Consider the following 19897-nt stretch of genomic DNA (forward strand, 5'->3'; position numbering starts at 1 on the left):
CCTTTGAGAAAAGAATCGTAATTTTAAGAGTCTGAAGGAGTTTAGTGGTCACCTAGTCTCTCCTCCCTTGATACCTCTACTGATACTTTCTACTCAAGCATTGGGAAGCTTTTTTAGAAGAATCTTATCTTCAAAAATTCTACCTTTTTTAATGTGTGTATTTGTGGCCCTCAGAAGTTCCTAAATTCTATACAAAGATCACAAAAGTTTCTGGAGGGTGGAACTGGGCATACTGAAGTTAAAGCCAATGTAATTTGCTTTTGGGAGTGCAGACCTACTGCAGGTGGCAGATGTCCCACTGTCTACACACCATGCTTAGCTACACTACTATTCTTCACAGCTTCTAGGAATTACATTTTTTTTTGGTAGTTTATGGCAGTGGTGCCTAAATATACTTGTACCTCCAAAGGTTTCAGAACAGGAACTGGAATCCTGAGAATCTTGTGAAAATATCCTCTTATGCCTCATCACAAACATACCAAATTATCTCTAGTGATAGGACCTGGAAATCCGTACTTTCTTAAAAGGTTCTTCAGGTAAGGTTTGCTGAGGTTTATTACAAATGTACCTTTGATTTGATGCTAATGCTGTATTTAGGGCTGAAGGAAGCACACACTAAATATCTGAGTGCTTTTCAGATTCCATCTATGCTGAAAAAGAATCTAGGAGAATAAACACATTTCAATTAGCCCTCAACATCTTGCTTCAGAGCTTTAGCCCACTAAAGCCCAATATAGTATAGGAGAGAACACTGCACCAGGATTCAGATCTGGATTCTAATTTTTGTTCTGAAAAATAGCAAGTGACACTGGCATGCCATTTAGCCTCTCCAGGCCTCGATTTCCACTATAGATAATACCCGATGTGTCAGTAACACAACTGACGTAACTTTCAAGTAGAATTATCCTTTGTCCTGCTCTGTCCTAGCTTTTAATACTTGGTCTGCCCTAACACTTTCCTGTATGTATTTCTTTATCCCAGATATTGGAACAATTGCTAGCAAGGAAAGGTAATGACGGATTTTCATTTCTCAATATAGTCTGGCAAAGAAATTAAAGGTTTACTTCTCCTTGCTAATTCAATCTGCATGATATTGATGGAATCATTAAAAGTGCAAGCAAGCAGCACTCTGGCTGCCATACAAGACAGTGTAGCTACTGTTTATCCTTGATTATGGGACAAGATATAGATGAAAATCAATAATAAGATACCTCATTTTAGCCAATAGTTTAAATCTTTTCTCCTGTGTCCCTCTTCTTCAAGCAACTGAATTATCTGTATAAAATGGAAACATACCTGGTTCCCATTTCAAACGATAGTACAGATACCAAATAGGAGAGTGACAGAAAAGGAGAGTACAAAGTGATCCCTTAGAAAAGCCCAGGCACTTGCTGAAAATTTAGGGGAAGGGTTTGAGACTTCTAACTGACTGATAATCACATAGGTGACAACTACAACACAAAAAAACCACTGACAGGAAAAATGAACATAGTTCTCCTTTTTAAAGTTTCTACAAAATAGAAACGTCACAAGACACATCACAACAATGCAGTGGACCAAATTTTCTTATTTATTAAAGAACAGAAATAAATTTTGCTTAAATTTAAAAAAATAACATTAAAACTTAGTTTATCTTTCCACTGAATAAAACTGAGAAAACGTTGGCTTTCAGATCATACATTTATTTAAAAAAATAAAATGAGAAATTGACAAAGTTACCACATTATTCTGCATGCTAACAGGATTTCCCAAGCCTGTGAGAGAATCATTTCTTGAGCACTTTAAAAAAAAAAAAAAAAAGGACTTCCCCAACAATGTAAAGATAGGAAACCTTTCAATCCAAATTCAAGGTCTTTATTACTAGTTCCACCTCACAAGCTAGTGGGATGTATCTGTGTCACAAGCTGAATTCCTTAGTAAAGAAAGCTTGAAAAGACACTAAACAAGGATGTTACTAAAAGACAATGATTTGTTAAAATTATAAAGCAATCATCTTTTGGCCTGCAAACAGTCAACATTAGAACTCTCCACCACTGCGGATCTGGCTCCCCATCACAATATTATTCTGAATCCAGGATAATTACAATCACATGGCATTTTTTTCTGCATGCTTTCTTGGCCCAAACCCTGCATGACAACATATACAATTTACAAGATGGGACTTGAAATTCCCATTCTCACACAGGATAGTTAGGGAGTGTTACCAATAAAGAATAAAAGTTATACAACACTGATTATTATAAATTATATTTGTTCTTATCCACCCCCATTCTCCTTAATATGTTCAGATTCTTTCCTGCAGAAAACATGGTGTTCCTATATAATACCAATTACATCATTAATGATGATTAGAATGAGCTGTAGAGACCTTGATTCTGAAGACATGTATGTGCAGGTGAGACGCAATCTGATTGCAAACACTGACACAGTAGCGGATCAAATCAAAGAAAGAGAAAACCTGGAAAGAAAAGAGACATTCTCAGCACCCATTTAGGCTCTCCCTAAGCTCCAAGAGTGGACTCTGTTCTCTCTACAGATTCACCTTCCATTCCATAAAATAATTCAATTTCCTTGCAATCTTTCCTTCACACACAAACTCTTTGTTAGAGAGACAGATGGCAAATATTTTAAGCTTTATGGGCCTTATTGTCTTTGTCACAGTTGCTTAACTCTGCCATTGTAGCATGAAACCAGCCACAGACAATATATAAATGAATGGCCATAGCTGTGTTCCAATAAAACTGTATTTACCAAAACAGGCTATGGGCCCACAGGGTGTAGTATGCCGATTCATGCTTTTTTACTCAGTCAGAAATTTGCGATTTATGAGCCCTGCCTGATGTAGGCAGGACTAGTAAGATTAATGCAAAAAATAAAAGGCTCAAATACAAAGCCATAGAACTCTTACACAGCCCCATTTATGTGGATTTCTGACATTCCAAATCACTACAATTTATGAACCAACTCTCATGACTGGCTCATCAAAATAAGAAAACAAGCAACCTTCAAACCCTCAAACCATGAAATAAGACTTAGTACAATACCTACCAGGGCAATCCAAAGTACAATATATTCATCAATAAAGCTGTTAAAATACTGGTCCAGAAACAAAAGTGCCGGACCTATGAATGCTGTGTCATGCAAATGCATTTCACTTTTCGTCATGTGTGCAACCTATGAATAAAACAGAATAACGTAGGCATTTTCATAAGAGGACAATTGTGAACTACATAGTAAATCATATTGTGCTCAGATATCAACTTCCAATTATTATTTAGGAATAGCTGTTGAATTCCCAAAACTAAAAACCCAACAATATGAAATGTGTCTGAGAAAGAAAGGGATATATCATGTCAACTAATCCTATAAAAGATGCTTTTCACAAGGAGCCTTGAGTGTCCAGATTGAGACTGAAGAATGTAGATAAACTGAACAATCAAATTAAACAGTGGATAAAAAGGTGAAAAGTTGTATGTTTTCCAAGAACTTCCAGTAACTTCAAATTGTAGCTTCACAAAAGAGTAAAAATAGTTCCCATGTTGATATCAAGAGATTCTGATTAGAGGAGGGCAAACTCTAGGACCATTTACGAAGCTACAGAATGAAAACTACAGCCATAAAACCAAAATAAGATGAAAGTGAAAAACACAACAAATAAAAACTCAGGTGCTTACCACAAGCTTATTAGTGATTTTAGCAGACACAAAACCAAATGTCAGTATATAAAGACAGGGATGCTTTTCAAAAAGCTGAACTGCAGATTTCTTGTAGATCATTGCAGCCAATGTAATCACTGATCCAATATGGAGAAAAGGAGAAAGGACACTTGTTCCCTGTACAGAGTGAAGAGAAGAGTTAACAGTGTTCAGTACTCATCAGATACTACATGGATCTGCTGCAGAACAGTTCAACTCAAACTTTCAGGAACCTCATGGTGGCTGATAGGCAGCAATTTCTATAAATCACAAACTAGAAGAGCCAATGAAAAGTAGCAGCATAAATTGATTAGGCACAAACTGAGGATTTCACTTAAGAGACCAGGCTTATTTTTACAAAGCAGCTCATACTTTAAAAAACATGTGAATAAATGTGTTTGTGTGTGTGTATACATAAAAGTATGAATATATAAAGCACATAAATGCGGGTAAGTATATATAAAATTGAAGTTTTGAACATTAGTTTCTTTAAAGGCTAAGTATAAATTATAAATTAACAAATGATTTTATACATTTGAAATAAAAAACAAAATGACAACAAAACCAAGTCCTAGTGTAAACAAATGTTGAAAATCTTAAGACATACTTACTGCTATTGTTGATCCATTTTTGCCAACACCACCTGTGAAGATTACACGGAAGTAATTTGTACAGGAAAATATGGTCCCTGCTACAGTACAAAGTGCAGGAAAAATTTTCATTTGAATATTCAGCACTGGAATCTTTAATGGGTAGAGAGAGAAAACAATTAAAACATACACAAACTAAGAAAACAGTCTAATATTTGATTCATATTCCCAAAAACTTTCCATTCCCTCCAATTACATAAATATGTAAAGTAATGAAAGTGTCCTTTTCCTCTTCATTATAAGCAATATAGCAAGTCTCAAGAGTTGAGACTATTTAGAAATTAATCTCACTTCTGACATCAACCTTAAAAAAAACAAAAAAAACGGATTCAACTTTATTGACTTGTGACACAAGCTAAGTTAGGTTCACCTAATGCATCCCAGTGGTCTTGCAACAGTGAAACAGGATGTGTTCTGGCCTTTTAATAAAAGGAGTGCACCTTGCCTTTTTCTTTGTATATGTTTTTGAATTCTACCTCTAAATCTGTAGAACATTCATAATTGTTGTGAGGAAGTATGAAGCATAATAGAAATGTTGCAACTAGATATAAAAATCTGCAGAGTATAGAGAATGGAAGACAAAATTTCTATTCAGAAGAGTTCCCAACTCTAAATTGTTAGGATACAGGCAGCTAGTAAAAGCAGAAGGCAACTAAGAAGGCATTCACATGCAGGAGAAAAAACAGGTCAAGTACATTCAAACAGATTCTACTATTGTGCATCCAAAATTTTGAAGTTTAAATGTACTTTTCAGAAAAGTGAATAATATATTCATAAAGTATACCGAAAATGTGTTTATTTACCTGAAGTATGGGGGACAGAGTGGATTGATGTCATGCATTTTTGCAAACACAATATCCATCATTTAAAATGAAATACACTTGTACTGAATTTTAAAAATCATTTAAGAGTCTCTTCTTTTTCGCACCCCTCCCTTTAGCTTTTTTGGTCTCAAATTTTGTCCAAGATGGACTGAAAAGAAAGCAACGGTAAAATAAATGATGTAGTCTAGTAATAGAAACAAATGATTATAGAAACAAGATTCCAAAAGCCCCCGATGGTTTAATAAGCCATGAGTTCTTACAATGAAAAAAAAAAAAATTTTTTTTTTTTTTTAATTGAGACAGAGTCTTCCTCTGTCACCCAGGCTGGAGTGCAGCGGTGTGATCTTGGTTTACTGCAAACCCCACTTCCCACGTTGAAGTGATTCTCCTGACTCAGACTTTTGAGTAGCTGGGATTACAGGTGCCTGCCACCATGCCTGGCTAATTTTTGTATTTTTAGCAGAGACAGGGTTTCACCATGTTGGCCGGGCTGGTCTCGAACTCTTGACGTCAAGTGATCTTCCAGCCTCAGCCTCCCAAAGTGCAGGGATTACAGGTGTGAGCCACCATACCTGGTCACAATGAAAGCATTTTAATTAGGGCTGTTTACACTTTGTACAGCTGTCATCTATCTACACTTTTAAAATCAAATAGCAAATGTGGCACTTCCTACTATATAGAAATCCTCAGTTAAGACTGGAAGACATAAATCTTAATGGTTGGATACTTTATTTCTTCAAAACTCTCAAGAACTCACTTTGTTTAGATAACTCTGTTACCTCTTGCAAAAATGCTGCTCTAAAAAAAAAATTGAAATCAAATGTTCAAGTTTAAGTTGTACTGTAGCAGTGTTAAATTTTCTAAAATTAACTAGAGCAACCTAAAAGTCAGGTCCTAAACTTTATGGAGTATCCTAAATGGTTATCTTCTCCCCCTAAATCTCCAGCCTCTACAGTCTAAGTTCAAAACTTGTTTTCAAGAAAGGAGAAAATCAACACCATGGTTGCTTTGAACTCCAAGAGGTTTTTCTGCTCTTGTTCAATAAACTAGGGACATTGCATTCTCAATCTGATGCACCTGGCTGAAACTCAATACTGTGGCTAGTTTCCTGGTTCCCAGCTTCTCTTCCCACCCCTCCCACTTTTGACTCCATAGAGACAAAGGATCTCTCTGGCAAAAGGGAAAACACTATATTTCCCTCAGATTCCAAAAGAAGCAAAGCATTATTCTATTACAGGGACAGCCCTGTATTAGGGCCAGGGTACTAAATGAGTACCATCTCTGTATAATAGTCATCTGTGTCATAAATGAACTGAATGAGAGTCATAACTGTATTTAAAATTTGGTGAAATTGCTTTGGGATCATAAAAATTGTTGCCCTTTGAAAGAAGAATAAACACAAACATTAGAAAAGCCAGGAAAATTAGTACATGGCTTGGACCACAAAGTAAGGAAGCAAGCTATTGACCTAGCACCAAAGTCTCATAGATTCTTAAGGTTTTCATCACTTCTGTCACATGTTAGCTATATACACCAAAACATAAGCTCCTGAGTATCGGATTTTGTTTGAATTGATTTTGTACACTCTCTAGAGCCCTGGTTATTGTAGGTGGCTCAATACACATTTGTTAAATGACGATTAAAATCTTCTCCCTTTCTGTTACTTTCCATGTAGAACTCCTGTTTTGGGAGAGTATGAAGAAACATCTAGCCCCCACGTTAGCAATGAAAAAGAAAGTGAGCTACCAAGAAAATATGAGGCAAAGTGAAGGAAAAGCTCAAGTCAAAGGAATCCCAAGTCTCACCAGGTGATCCTTTAAAAATTGGCACTACTTATAAAAAACACAAAGTGTTGCCATTCTCACCCCACGCTTAAGATCAAGGAGGGTGGCACATTCTGTCTTTCCCTCAAGTCAAAAAGGACAGGCACATTCTGTCTTTCCCAACCTTTTTCTTTCTGTCATCATCTTGGAACTTATCAAAGGTGGCCAAAGTGCATCCACTCTTTAGAAATAGCCAAAGAGCTATACCAAAGACATCTTTATGTCAGGTCTGCTTGAAGTTTCAAGTCTTTAAGAGTTGGGAAGAATAAGAATTCCTTTGGGTCATGGTGTCTGTCCTACAGCCAGGCAAAAACTCTCCAGACTCATACCATGAAGGTATGCATCCAAATAATAACAATGTAATGAAATTCACTTTTAAAAAGGTTCGAGATAGAAAAAGAAAATCTTAAATTATCAGTATCTTTACCAGATTACAAAGGTCATGTTTTTTGGTTCAATAGCTTGTATTAATGCAGACTAATATCAGTTAGTAAACTTTGACTAGTTTTCTTATAAGCATGATAAAATGTCCTTATAGGCTTTGTACATCAGAGCAGAAATAAAAAGTATCATTTTGAGATTAGATACTTTCCTTCAAAGAATGTGGGAATGCCTGTTTGTAAATCATTTTAATGTAAATGAATTCCACCAAAATACAGCAAATGTTAACATAATTAGTGTCTACAAAGGAATATCACCCTATCAGAATTATTTAAGTGTAAAGGCATTTTAAAGTCTTGTAGTTCAAGAATGAGATATAATCAATTTATACTACATAGAACGTCTTCAGTCTGACCAAATGAGTCCTGAAACCTCACCTGCAGTAGTCTCACCTAGTTGCCTTAACTGAATTCCAGAAAGTCCCTTATGGCTTAATACAATTTGATCAATTACCACATTTAAAAGACTCAAGCATCAGTAAAAGTAACCATGAGTTGATTATATTAAGTCTCTTCCAAAGTAAGAAGATATTCTTCTAGTTTTTTTTTAAAGAGAGATATGATAGAAGATAGTTCCAAGGCATTCTAAAAGGAATGTCTTTTGGGGAAGTAACAAACAAAAAATATGTTTTTTGTTTTTTGCAATGTATAAAACAAGCACTGACTTTTATGCATGAAGACAATTTCTTTCCTTTGGAAAAAAAAAGGAAAACAACAACAACAACAATAACTATAACCTTTGGTAAAAATTCATCTCTTTGGGGAAAAAATTTGGCAAAGAATGGGTAATCCATATGTAATAGATGCAAATCACTTACCTTTACAAAACAGCTGATCTTCTGGAATCAGCCTTATGAAGACACCTGCACTGTTTTTATTTGTTCTGACCATAAACTTACTTTCTAAATGCCAGTAAAAGCCTTCAAACTTAATGAGGATTTGGAAGGCAATTTCCATTTTTTGGCCTCAATCTCAGAAGAGATGTAAATTTCATACCTGAACCCTAAGTAAATATCTTTTCTCCATTTGGCACACAAATAAGTGAGAGCTCAGTATGTAGTATTTGTTCCTGTATTAACAGAATGCAATTCAAAACAGCACATTCAGTAATGAACCCTTAATGCTAAGTAAAAAGAAAAAAATAATATAGTGATCTGGGGTCAATTATGGGAATCTGTATTGGGAGTTGTTAAAAAAGAAAAAACATAATATTTCACTAAGTCTTCAAATATATCACCAGAGAAGTCAGGTTGTTGCCTTTTAGTTTAATGATGCTAACAGTAGGACCAAAGCGCTAACGGTAGGATGAATGGGCAGGGGGAGAATCTGTTTTCCTGTTGCCACCTCACCTCACGAATCCTGAAATTAGACTGCTAGTTTACTGGGTCTGGGAACTCCATTTCAGATGTGAATCTAAGAGTTCCTCAGATAAAATATATAATTTAAAAAGGATGGTTATATTAATTACAAGACAGGACAAAACATTTGATCTTTATAAAATAAAAAATTTTATCTACTATGTACATGTGTAGATTATATGTATAAATCATAATAGAAAAAGGTAAAAAGTATACCTGAAGGAATTTACTACCAGGCATCACCTATGAAATAAGGATATGTATATAACGTGCACAGACAACTTCATTTACAATGTTTTATGCATTTCCATATTTATAACAAATAATTAGGCACACAGGTTGAGCATCCCTAATCTGAAAATCCAAAATCTAAAATGTTACAAATCCCAAAACTTCTTGAGTGCCAATGTGATGCCACAAGTGGAAAATTCCACACTTGAGCTTATGTGACAGGTCGAGGTCAAAACGTAGGTGCACAAAAGTTTATTCAGCATCCGCAAGGGAAAAACGACCCTCGCAGCCCCCTTCATAGCTGCAATATATCTTTGTGCACAGACCCATATCCTGTCACGTAAGTACACCCCCAAAGGGTAATAAAATGGCATTGTGCAGGCTGGACATTCCAACAACAGGTTCTCCCCAATGCCCGACATGGGGCCAAGAACTAAGTGCATTGCTGCTTTTTAATTTTGTTTTTGTTTTTTGCTTATTCTCTGCTGTGTGGTATAAAGATATTGTTGAAAATGTCAAAAAGGCCTGCAGATACTTTTTTGGTTAACAGTGATAACATACAGGTATTCTGGTGATGCTATTGTGCTGCTTCACTACCCTGACCACATTATCTTTTCACTGATATGTCTTATTTTTTGCTAAATATATCTATGTGTAAATAAGTATTAGAAAATGACTGCTTAACAGCAGTATGTAAATTCAGAGTCAGGAGTAACACTGATGCCAAACCACGCTATCCACATGGGTGGCTAAGATAGTAACACTTTTGCTTTCTGATGGTTCAATACACATACTTTGTTTCATCCACAAAATTATTAAAAATATTGTATAAAATTACCTTCGGGCAATGTGTATAAAGTGTATATGAAAATAAATTTCATATTTGGACTTGGTATCTCAAGATACCAAGATATTTCATCATGTATATGCAAATATTGTGGAACTTGAAAACATTTGAAATCTGAAATACTGGTCCCAAGAATTACAGACAAGGGATACTTCCCCTGTATAAACCAAACACTGACTTGTTTTCCAATAATCAAGCCAGAAATCCCACTTTTTGGATATTGGTATGCTGAAACTTTATGTACAAGATATTACAAATAATTTTGGGGGGAAAATTTTGGTATATGAGGGTTATAAAAATAATAATCAACATAGTCAAGGGATATAAAAACTTTAGGAGTGGGGGTAAGCTTTAGGCTTTATGATCTGCTTTCAGGAAAACAAAAACTATTAATTCCTTCCTATAAGGCAAAACTGTTATTAAAAAAAAGAACTAGTCTACTAAAGAGCAAAAGTAATAAAATTCGTATTTCCTACACATTAGTATCAAAAGCCAATAGGGTCTCTATAGTGAAATCTAAGATACATAAATGAATGATATTATGTACATAACTGAATAGTTTCAGAATTTTCCCAGTTGACTGTGGATTATTTTTATTCCTTCATGTCCTCCCCCTTCACAGATTCATCTTCCCAAAAAAAGATACTTAACAAATCATTTCTGGCAATAAATACTTTGGGTAGTGTATCAATTACACTTCCTCAAGTACCTAATTTTCCATCATAAAGTGAGTTAGGTAAGGGAAAAATGTTGCTCAGTAAATTTCCCTTATACTTTAAAATTAATCTGATTTTTAAGAATTACATTAATTTAGGTGTAGTAAATCTTTTCTGTGTTAAGATTTCACCAAATGAATGATAAATACTGTATTCTGAAGGGGTGATGGTAGAAATCGGCAATTAACTGATGACCAGGGGAGTACAAACTATGACGACCCCAATCTGAAAGAATACATTAAAACTGTAAGAGCAGCAACAACTTTTGAGTGCTTATTATTTGATAAGCATTATTCTAAGTGCTTTACACAATATATTAACTCCTTTAATGCATAAAATAACTTTATGAGATAGGTAATACTAATGACCTCATTTTACAGAGGAGGAAACTAAGCTAGAGAGAGTTACACAACAGATTAAGTTCACACGGTAGGCCATGGAGCCTGGGTCAAACGCACACAGTCTGGTTCCAGAGCTTGTGTTCTTGGCCCCCATATTTTACTCTCTACCTCAGAGGTTTGTGGAAAAGAATCTGTGTTTGTAGGAGTGACTATATTTCAGGTAGACCTGGAAATCAAGGTCCAAGCTCGTTCAAACAATTCCATGGCACTGATTTCATTCAACAGGTATTTATCCTGTTTTGGAACCAGAGTTAACTTACAATCTCAAATTTGTTATTCAGCTTTAAGTATATCACAGAAAAACTAGTAGACTCATGTAGTTAAGAAAGAGAATAAAAGGTCTAATTTAATCTTGTCACTGGTTAACTTGTTATACTGTCTGCTGTTTCCTCATCTGTAAAATGGGATGACAATACTAATTCAGATTCTCAATGGCCTTCAAAAATAATAGCCCTGGAATAGTCCTAACGTTCTACGTAACTCCAAGTAGTAAAATTTACCATCCTCTAAAGAGAAGTTGTGTTCTACTGTTTGCTATGACTTTTCATTTTCAGAAAAAAATAATTTCACACATTACCCTTTAACTGGATTATTCCATATTAGAAAACACAAGCAAAAGACAACATGGATTACATGGGATACACAATGTGAACAAAGTTACCATAGATTGCCAAAAAGGTGGTCCTCCAATCACTGCCAGCAAATGCATGATTATTATGAAGATTTGCACTTCAGTCACATCAATTCTGATTAGGTACAAAAAGCCAAAAGAGCAGAATTAGTCACAACAATTTCAAGTTAATTACTTGCAAGCTTAGCAGCATTCCTCTATCATGCACAATAGAAAAAAAAATCTCAAATATTGAGGAAAGGGGAAAAGGAGGCATCAAAAATTTGTTAAGAGCAAAATCATATAAAATCCATAGCCTTTTAATTTAATTTGATGAATTTCAAAGAGCAATAAAAACCCCTCCTTTCCAAAGGAAATTTCTGACTCATTGAAGTTGGGCTGAAACCATAGGTTAACCTTTCCCACCAAAAAAAAAAAAAAAATTGAGGAGGTATTAAATTTTGAGTATCAAGCAGAGGATTACATTGCACTGCTATAAAATATGAAATCTTGAAATAAGTGCTTTGTAGTATCAGATGAAATAAACGGTGTGCTTTAATTAAAGTAACATAAATCACTGAGACTTTGTAAAACTTACTGTTCTTTAGATATATTCATTTAATGTCTGCCATTTATAGGTGTGAAAAAAAAATCTCCTCCGGTTCTCAAATTCCTATTCTTACTAGGTTAACTACTCTAAGACTTCTGCAAAGAAGATACTGAAAGCAGCCAAGAATTAGCTTTGGGGTTGCTGAAAATAATTTTACAGTCAAGAAGAGACAAACCTCATGCACAACACAGGGCAGCAGAAATTAGAAGCCTGAAAGTGTGAAAAAAAGAACACGGGCAAAAAGATTTGAGAAGCAAAACATATGCTGTTTTTCCTTTCCTCCTGTAAACTAGCACTTTCTACAATTCTGAGATTATCATTCTTAGATTACTGGATTCAAATGCCTTCTATTTTGAGAACTTATGCTACAGATATGCTTGCACAAAGTGATGTTTGTACAAGGTTATTCACTATGGAATTATAAATTTATAATAGCATAATTTAAAAAAATTCCCTCAGAGGGAATAGTTACATAAATTATGGTACTTCCCTAAAATAGAATATTTTGCAGCTTTTAAAAAGAGTAGGGCAGCTCTCTATGTACTGATATAAAAAGTAGCAAAGATATAGTAAGTGAAAATAAGTTGCAGAATGTGTACAGGCTATTTTTTGTGTAAAAAAAGAGACAAATAATATTCTACTTTTATTTTTGCCAGTAATTGCATAACAAATTTCTGGAAAGATACATTACAAACTAAGAGTGGTGGCTACCTATTGGGGAGTACAGTATAGAAACTGGGGAGCTGGGAGATAAGAATGAGGAGACTTCTCACTGTATACCTTTTTATAATGCTAGTTTTTCAACAAAGTGAATAATTTATCTATTAAAAGTAATTAGTCTAAAAGTAGACAACAACAGCAAAGGGATTCAATTCCCAGAACAGAACAGAGCCTCCATTTCTAAAAATATGTAAAGCAGATAATCTGTAATGTGAGTTTAAGATACATAAGCTGTCATGCTGTGATAAATAACTGGGTTGAAACTAATGTCTTGCAACTAAAAAAAATGGGTCTTTGTTTGCCCAAGAATGTTTTTTAAACAGAAGCTTATTTAGCTGCAAACATACAGTGATGTAGTTATCTTGATATACACATTGAAAAAAAAAAATGGACTGAATTAGGCTAAAAAGAATCTGTAGAGCTGACCTGGTGAGTGGTGTTGCCAATAAGGGGAATTACACTCAGTAGCAGATTCAGGAGACTAAGCAGGTAGGTGTCAAAGATGATCGATTCTGTCTTGGGTGGAGGAGGGTAGACATCTTAGAACATTTTGCTGGATATATGAAGTAGCCTTTTGGAAGGGGAAGGGCCAGAAGTATAGAATTACAAAATAAAAATGGAGGGAACCTCATGCAATTAATCTTTGTACCATGGATGAATATAAAAGAGAATAGGAAACATAAAAGATCTTTACAAAGTCTCAAATTGGGATTCTTAGGGCAAGTTTTATAGAATAGTCATTTGAAACTTTTGACAGAATTTTCTTAACCATTCTAATACTGACATTGTATTTAGATGAATAATGTCTTACTGTTACGGAGAGAGGGCCAGGAAACTTACTTACCAGTTGGTAGTTAGTTAAGAGTATTTTTTATTTGCTTATCTGATTTAGAAGAATATTCTGAACTCCAGGATGAGAATCTTCTGCTCTGAATCATGAGAACTGCCTATCATCACTCCTGGAAGTGTGGTTCTAATCTTGACTGTCAATGAAAAAGGGTGCATGCAGTGCAAAGTCATTCCCAGGAATGGGAACTAAAGCAAGCTAAGAGGGACAGGTGGTAGAAATGATAAACAAGAGTTTATGATTTTGTTTAGAAGACAGCTAGTTACGTGACAATCCATTCTTGCACCTTTCCACTAAGAAGTCTCAGTATGGGCTCAATTTACTGTAACACATACTAGAAAGAGGCTCATTTTAACCTTTTTGACCATACAGGAAATACACAGTTATTTAGAGGACAGAATATTATATAAGGGCAGGGATTTGGCATGTCTGTAATCACTTCCTTTTTATTGTTATTATTATTTTAAAAATGGAGAATCATCAGTGGTAATATTCCCAAGTGTTGGGACTATTCCTCAAAACCAAAACAAAGAAACTGACCACTACTACCACACCAAGAAAAAAACAACAAAAAACAAAACCAAAAAACCCTTCAAGACACATGGGGTATGTGGTCAAAGAGGACCCAAACACCAGTGATTTTTTAACAAAACATATGGGTAAACAAATTTCTTATGTGTCGCATTAGATTTCTACAGCCTAAAGTTGTAGAGGGACAAAATTAAATGATACTAACCACAATTTTCTATATCTATGAAGGTACATGAACATCTTGACTGGTGCTGCTTTAAAATAATTTCTTGGCTGGGCGTGGTGGCTCACGCCTGTAATTCCAGCACTTTGGGGAGGCCGAGGCAGGTGGATCACCTGAGGTAGGGAGTTTGAGACCAGCCTGACCAACATGGAGAAACCCCATCTCTACTAAAAATACAAAATTAGCCAGGTGTGGTGGCGCATGCCTGTAATTCCAACTACTCAGGAGGCTGAGGCGGGAGAATCGCTTGAACCAGGTAGGCGGAGGTTGTGGTGAGCTGAGACTGCGCCATTGCACTCCAGCCTGGGCAACAAGAGCAAAACTCCGTCTAAAAAATAAATAAATAAATAATAATTTCCTATTTCTACTTCATTTTAATATAGGTCGTCAAAAGACAAAAAAGAATTCTCCCAATTACTGGGGATAACCCATAATGAATATTCTCATCAGGATACACTTAGATTACTATGACAAGCCAGAAACAAACACTGTTTTGATGGCTGTCACAAAAAATAAAAAGAAGCAAACCATTCATCTGATGGGGAAGCTATAAATTTGACAGTCTGAGGTCAAAATAACCTTCAACGCTTGTAATAAACTTTACGCCAATCATTCCTTACAACACCCTAATGGTCTACTGATTAAGAGAGAATAAAGTATACTAAATGAATATTAATAATTTAAACTTTTAAACGAGGGAACAGAGCATCTCTTTAGTTGGAGTGACTATCTCAGGAGGTCTTCATCACTACAAAAAGCTTAGAAAACTCCCTGATCAAGGCAGTTATTACATCAGAAGTGCAAAATAGCTTTTAAAAGGGGGTAGAACAACTCCAAAGTAAGTTAGCTAACTATGAGAAAAATTTCTATTTTGAAAGTTTCCATTTTTGTTTATCAGTGTTCAGAGAGATGCCTGACAAATGCATTTGGTTTGAATTCCAGAACTCAGTTTTAATTGAGGGATGTGAAGGGATTTAAATGGCATTCTATGAAAGCTAAGCACATTAATCATCTTTCCCACAAATTTTTAATGTCTTTCCCCTCTAAAAGCAGAAACAGACAATCTATTGTTCTTCCACATGTGATATATGCTTTTCAAAGACATACTTGCAGTTATTTTGTAAGTATTTTTGTTAAACTATAAATAGTAAATATTATTGTGTTGTAGTTTGGCAACACAATTGTTTATATTAGTTTGGTTAACATAGGATATGCACTAGGGATAAATTCACAATGTCAAAGAATCCCCGATTTGTACAATTTGACCTGTTAGCTATTGTTAAAGAGAAGCACTTTGTTTAAAAAAATCATCTATTTGAAGACATCTAGATTCTTACTCAAGGATTAGATAGCTATTAACTCCAGGTTTATAATTATCTGTAAATGGATTTGAAGCTCTAGGTAACTTATGGATAACCCAGAGCATGACATTTATTATAGATTCTACCAGAAATACCATGGGTGGGGTGAACTGTTGGTGGACTGAAATAAAGATTAGCCTAAAAATTCAATATACTGACTTTGAATATTTTACATTCTACCCTTGATAAGGGACAAACTGGACATGGTAATCTTAGTATTAATAACATTAACCATACAACTGAGAGATAACTTGGAGTATTTTTAATTCAAGTGTTATAAATTGGGAAAACAGACAGCAAGACAAGTCTATTTTTGAAATAAGCTTAATTATTAAAAATACATTACCTACCACATGAATGACTATATGGATCTTCAGACTTTCTGAGAAGACTAAAAAGAAAAAGCCCACTGAATAACTCTGAGTAAGAAGAGAAAAATATAGCCAAAGGCTAGAATAGAACAAGTCCTCTAATATAAAAAGAAATAGAGTATAGGTCTCAAATTTAAGGGGCAGTCTATCTTTATCACCTTTGAAAACAATAAGACCCGAAAGGAGAATCTCTCACAATCTCTGAGTTAAATAAAGGGATCATGAACTTCTTCTTCCTCTCTAACTGGCACAATACAAAATTTGCCAACCATTGGGAGTCAGCTAAAACAGGTCTTAATATAGCAATAATGAAGACTTATTATATCCTTAGCACTACAGTAAGCACATTACATTCTTCACCCTTTTAATCGCGACAACCACCCTAGGAGGTAGGAAATATCACCATTTTGTAGATGAGAACATTTAGAAAGGTCAAGTGACTTTTCCAAGGTTATAAAGAAAATAACCTTGAAGAGAAACTGGAGTATTGTTCCTATGTAGTGCTAAAACTCTTTGGATTCTAATACAATTTCACCAAAAATGCTAGAATATAACAGGAAATAGCTTATAGATAGTTTACATGCTAATAAATCAAATTTACTTAGAAACAAATTATTAAGGACAATTCTTTCTGAAGGTTTTTTGCAAACTTCATAAAAAAAGAGAGTATATTTGACAATCTCATTTTAATTATCAAATCAGTTTAAGCAATAAGTATTAAAAGCAAAAGAAAATCTCTGCAAGTTAGCAATTGGTAAAAGAAAAGACAGTATATACACAGAAAACAAAGTATTTTTAAAACTTTTTTATGATGTTAAAATGCATTAGTTTTTAGAAAAATTTTAATAGAAAGGGCTCTATAAATATAGGGTACTTTGTTATCATAGACAAACAAGGTGAAAGTAGATATAGGGTACTTTGTTATCATAGACAAACAAGGTGAAAGTAGATACAGTCAATATTCTGACTGTTAATTTCATTAAGAACATTGGTGGAAAAGACCTTTGCTAAGTATAATCAACAATAATAAAAAAGGGGCTATCATAAATTATAAATCTACAAATCTAGGCAACTGCAATGAGCATAAAGCTGCAAGTCTTTGGAGAAAGTACCAGAAGACAGTGTAAGGGTAAAGGGAGGCTAACGATATACTTCTTAGTACAGTCGGCCCTCTCTATCTGTGGGTTCTGCATCCAGGAATTACACCAACCACAGATCAAAAATATTAAAAGTTGTGTCTGTACTGAACACGTACAGACTTTTTTTCCTTGTCATTATTCCCTAAACATTATAGTATAACAACTATTTACTTGGCATTTACATTGTGTGAGGTATAAGTAACGTAGAATGACTTAAAGTATACAGGAGGATGTGTATAGGTTCTATGCAAGTACTACACCACCTTATATCAGGAACCTGAGTATCCCTGGATTCTGGTATTTGCAGATCTTGGAACCAATTCCCCACAGATACGGAGGGACAACTGTATTTTCCACATTCCAAGGTTATTTTGAAAAAAGATGCAGAATATCCCTCCATATGAATTTGTCCTCAAAGCCATCATTACTGCCACTGAATAACTGGATTTACAACACTGAAATATACTTTTCAGACAGAACTCAGCCAGGCGGGTGGATCACGAGGTCAGGAGATCGAGACCACCCTGGCTAACATGGTGAAACCCCGTCTCTACTAAAAATACAAAAAATTAGCCGGGCATGGTGGTGGGCGCCTGTAGTCACAGCTACTCGGGAGGCTGAGGCAGGAGAATGGCCTGAACCTGGGAAGCGGAGCTTGCAGTGAGCTGAGATAGCTCCACTGCACTCCAGCCTGGGTGACAGAGTGAGACTCTGCCTCAAAAAAAAAACAAAAAAAACAAAAAAAAACAAAAGAACTTGGCCAACAAGGAATTCACTATTTCTGTATTATTGAAGCAATATTAAAATGTTTACAATTCTTTTTTTTTCAGGGCAGGGGACCTAATGTAGGAAACTTGGAAACTTAATAAATCCTTGCATTGATATAATGATCTGTCAGGTTTTCATTTGAACAGTTCTCCAACATTCTCTGAACTGCCAAATAAACTGAATCTAAGCCCTATTTTTTCTTATGCTAAAGTGTGAATGATTCTGGACTATCTTACTGGGAAAACATTTCCTAACAATGTTTTTAAAAGTCATAAGGTCAAAACTGCAGTTATAAGAAAAGAAAGAAGGGTGAATGCAGTGGCTTATGCCTGTAGTTCTAGTGCTTTGGAAGGCTGAGGCAGGAGGATTACTTGAGGCCAGAAGTTCAAGACCATCCTAGGCAACACAGCAAGACCTGTCTCTACAAAAAAAAATTTAAAAATTAGCCAGGTGTGACGCTGCAGAAAGGTGAGGTGAGAGGAGCACTTCAGCCCAGGAGTTTCAAGGCTGCAGGGAGCTATGACTGTGCCACTGCACTCCTGCCTGGGTGACAAAATGAGACTCTATCTCAATTAAAAAAGAAAAAAAAGAGAGGAAAAAGATACATTACTTTTAGCAGTACATTAGAGAAATACGTATTTACTGAAAAGAAAAACAAAAAAGGAAAGTATTCAAGGAGTGACTATAGTAACATGAAAAGCTACGGATATTTAGTTTCAAAAGCACAACTAAGAGTGAAAAACATTAAGCAAAACAAACAGAAATAAAAATAGCTTCCAGCATAAATATTATACAACATAAAGACTGCTGTAAACTCAAGCAGAACTAGTACTAGACTGCTTAAAGAAGTTAACAGAATAAGCAGAATCTTTCCTACATTAATATAGAATCATCTCAACTTCCTTACCTAAGAAAAACTCTGCTTGCTTTATTCTGTTTTCAAAATAGAAATATAAAAAAAATTCTATTTACTGGTGGAAAGGTACTTGTTTTAAAAAATAGTACATAGAATAAAAATAACAGGCACAATAGGCAAACGGGGGAATTGACTTTAGCATCAAATCACCAGAAATACCACTTTTTAAAAATTTTATTTAATAGGGTGGATTTTTATTGCCCTAATATTATACATTAAAATTATGTTTTCTAATAACCTGTTTGTGACATACCAACAGGTAGACTTTTGATTTCTCATGTTTTAATTATTCTGTGCATGACAAAGGTGCTGTCTTTACTGAGTTCACACCATTGTACATCAGATAGCATGAATATTCTAGCAGTTACCGTGAAGTTCCAGAACCAAGGCCCCAGGGTTCCTGTGAGAAGCTGGCATATTATAATTATGATCTGGGACTCTGTAACATCGAATCTATGCATAAGGAAACAAACATTTCAAAATAACTTTACTCAGAACTTTTGCTAAAGAGCCCTACTAACACAGGTAACAAAAATAGATTTAAAAAGTAGCATTCTTCTTACAAAGACACCTAAAGATGGAATGATACAATTTATACAGTACTATACTATCCTTATACATACATACATAGTTCTTATCAAGATAGAAGTTAAAAAAATTAAAACTGTAATATACTGAAAAAATGACTTTTAAGTAGGCAGCTGGAGACACTAATACTAAAAACACAGAATCAACTCTAATTACCTAGTAGTGATGAATATTACTTGCCAAATAATTACACTATGACATAAATCCCTTTAGCACCAGAACTGATCT

The 19897-nt window shown here is 34.9% G+C and overlaps 1 protein-coding gene across 2 annotated transcripts in view; it reads right to left on the reverse strand.

The window, feature by feature from the left end:
* Window positions 1–1547: 1547 nt before the first annotated feature.
* Window positions 1548–19897, reverse strand: part of CEPT1 (choline/ethanolamine phosphotransferase 1) — a 46520-nt gene continuing 28170 nt past the window's right edge. For both annotated transcript variants that reach the window (XM_030824853.1, XM_030824852.1), the window contains exons 5-9: window positions 11647–11731; window positions 4307–4438; window positions 3675–3833; window positions 3049–3174; window positions 1548–2458 (exon numbers count right to left, since the gene is read on the reverse strand). In XM_030824853.1, coding sequence (XP_030680713.1) covers window positions 2339–2458; window positions 3049–3174; window positions 3675–3833; window positions 4307–4438; window positions 11647–11731 — 622 coding nt within the window. In that variant the 3' untranslated portion in view covers window positions 1548–2338. The remainder of the gene's footprint in view (window positions 2459–3048; window positions 3175–3674; window positions 3834–4306; window positions 4439–11646; window positions 11732–19897) is intronic.

Source organism: Nomascus leucogenys, chromosome 12 (genome assembly GCF_006542625.1).
Source record: "Nomascus leucogenys isolate Asia chromosome 12, Asia_NLE_v1, whole genome shotgun sequence".
Taxonomy (NCBI): Eukaryota; Metazoa; Chordata; class Mammalia; order Primates; family Hylobatidae; genus Nomascus; species Nomascus leucogenys.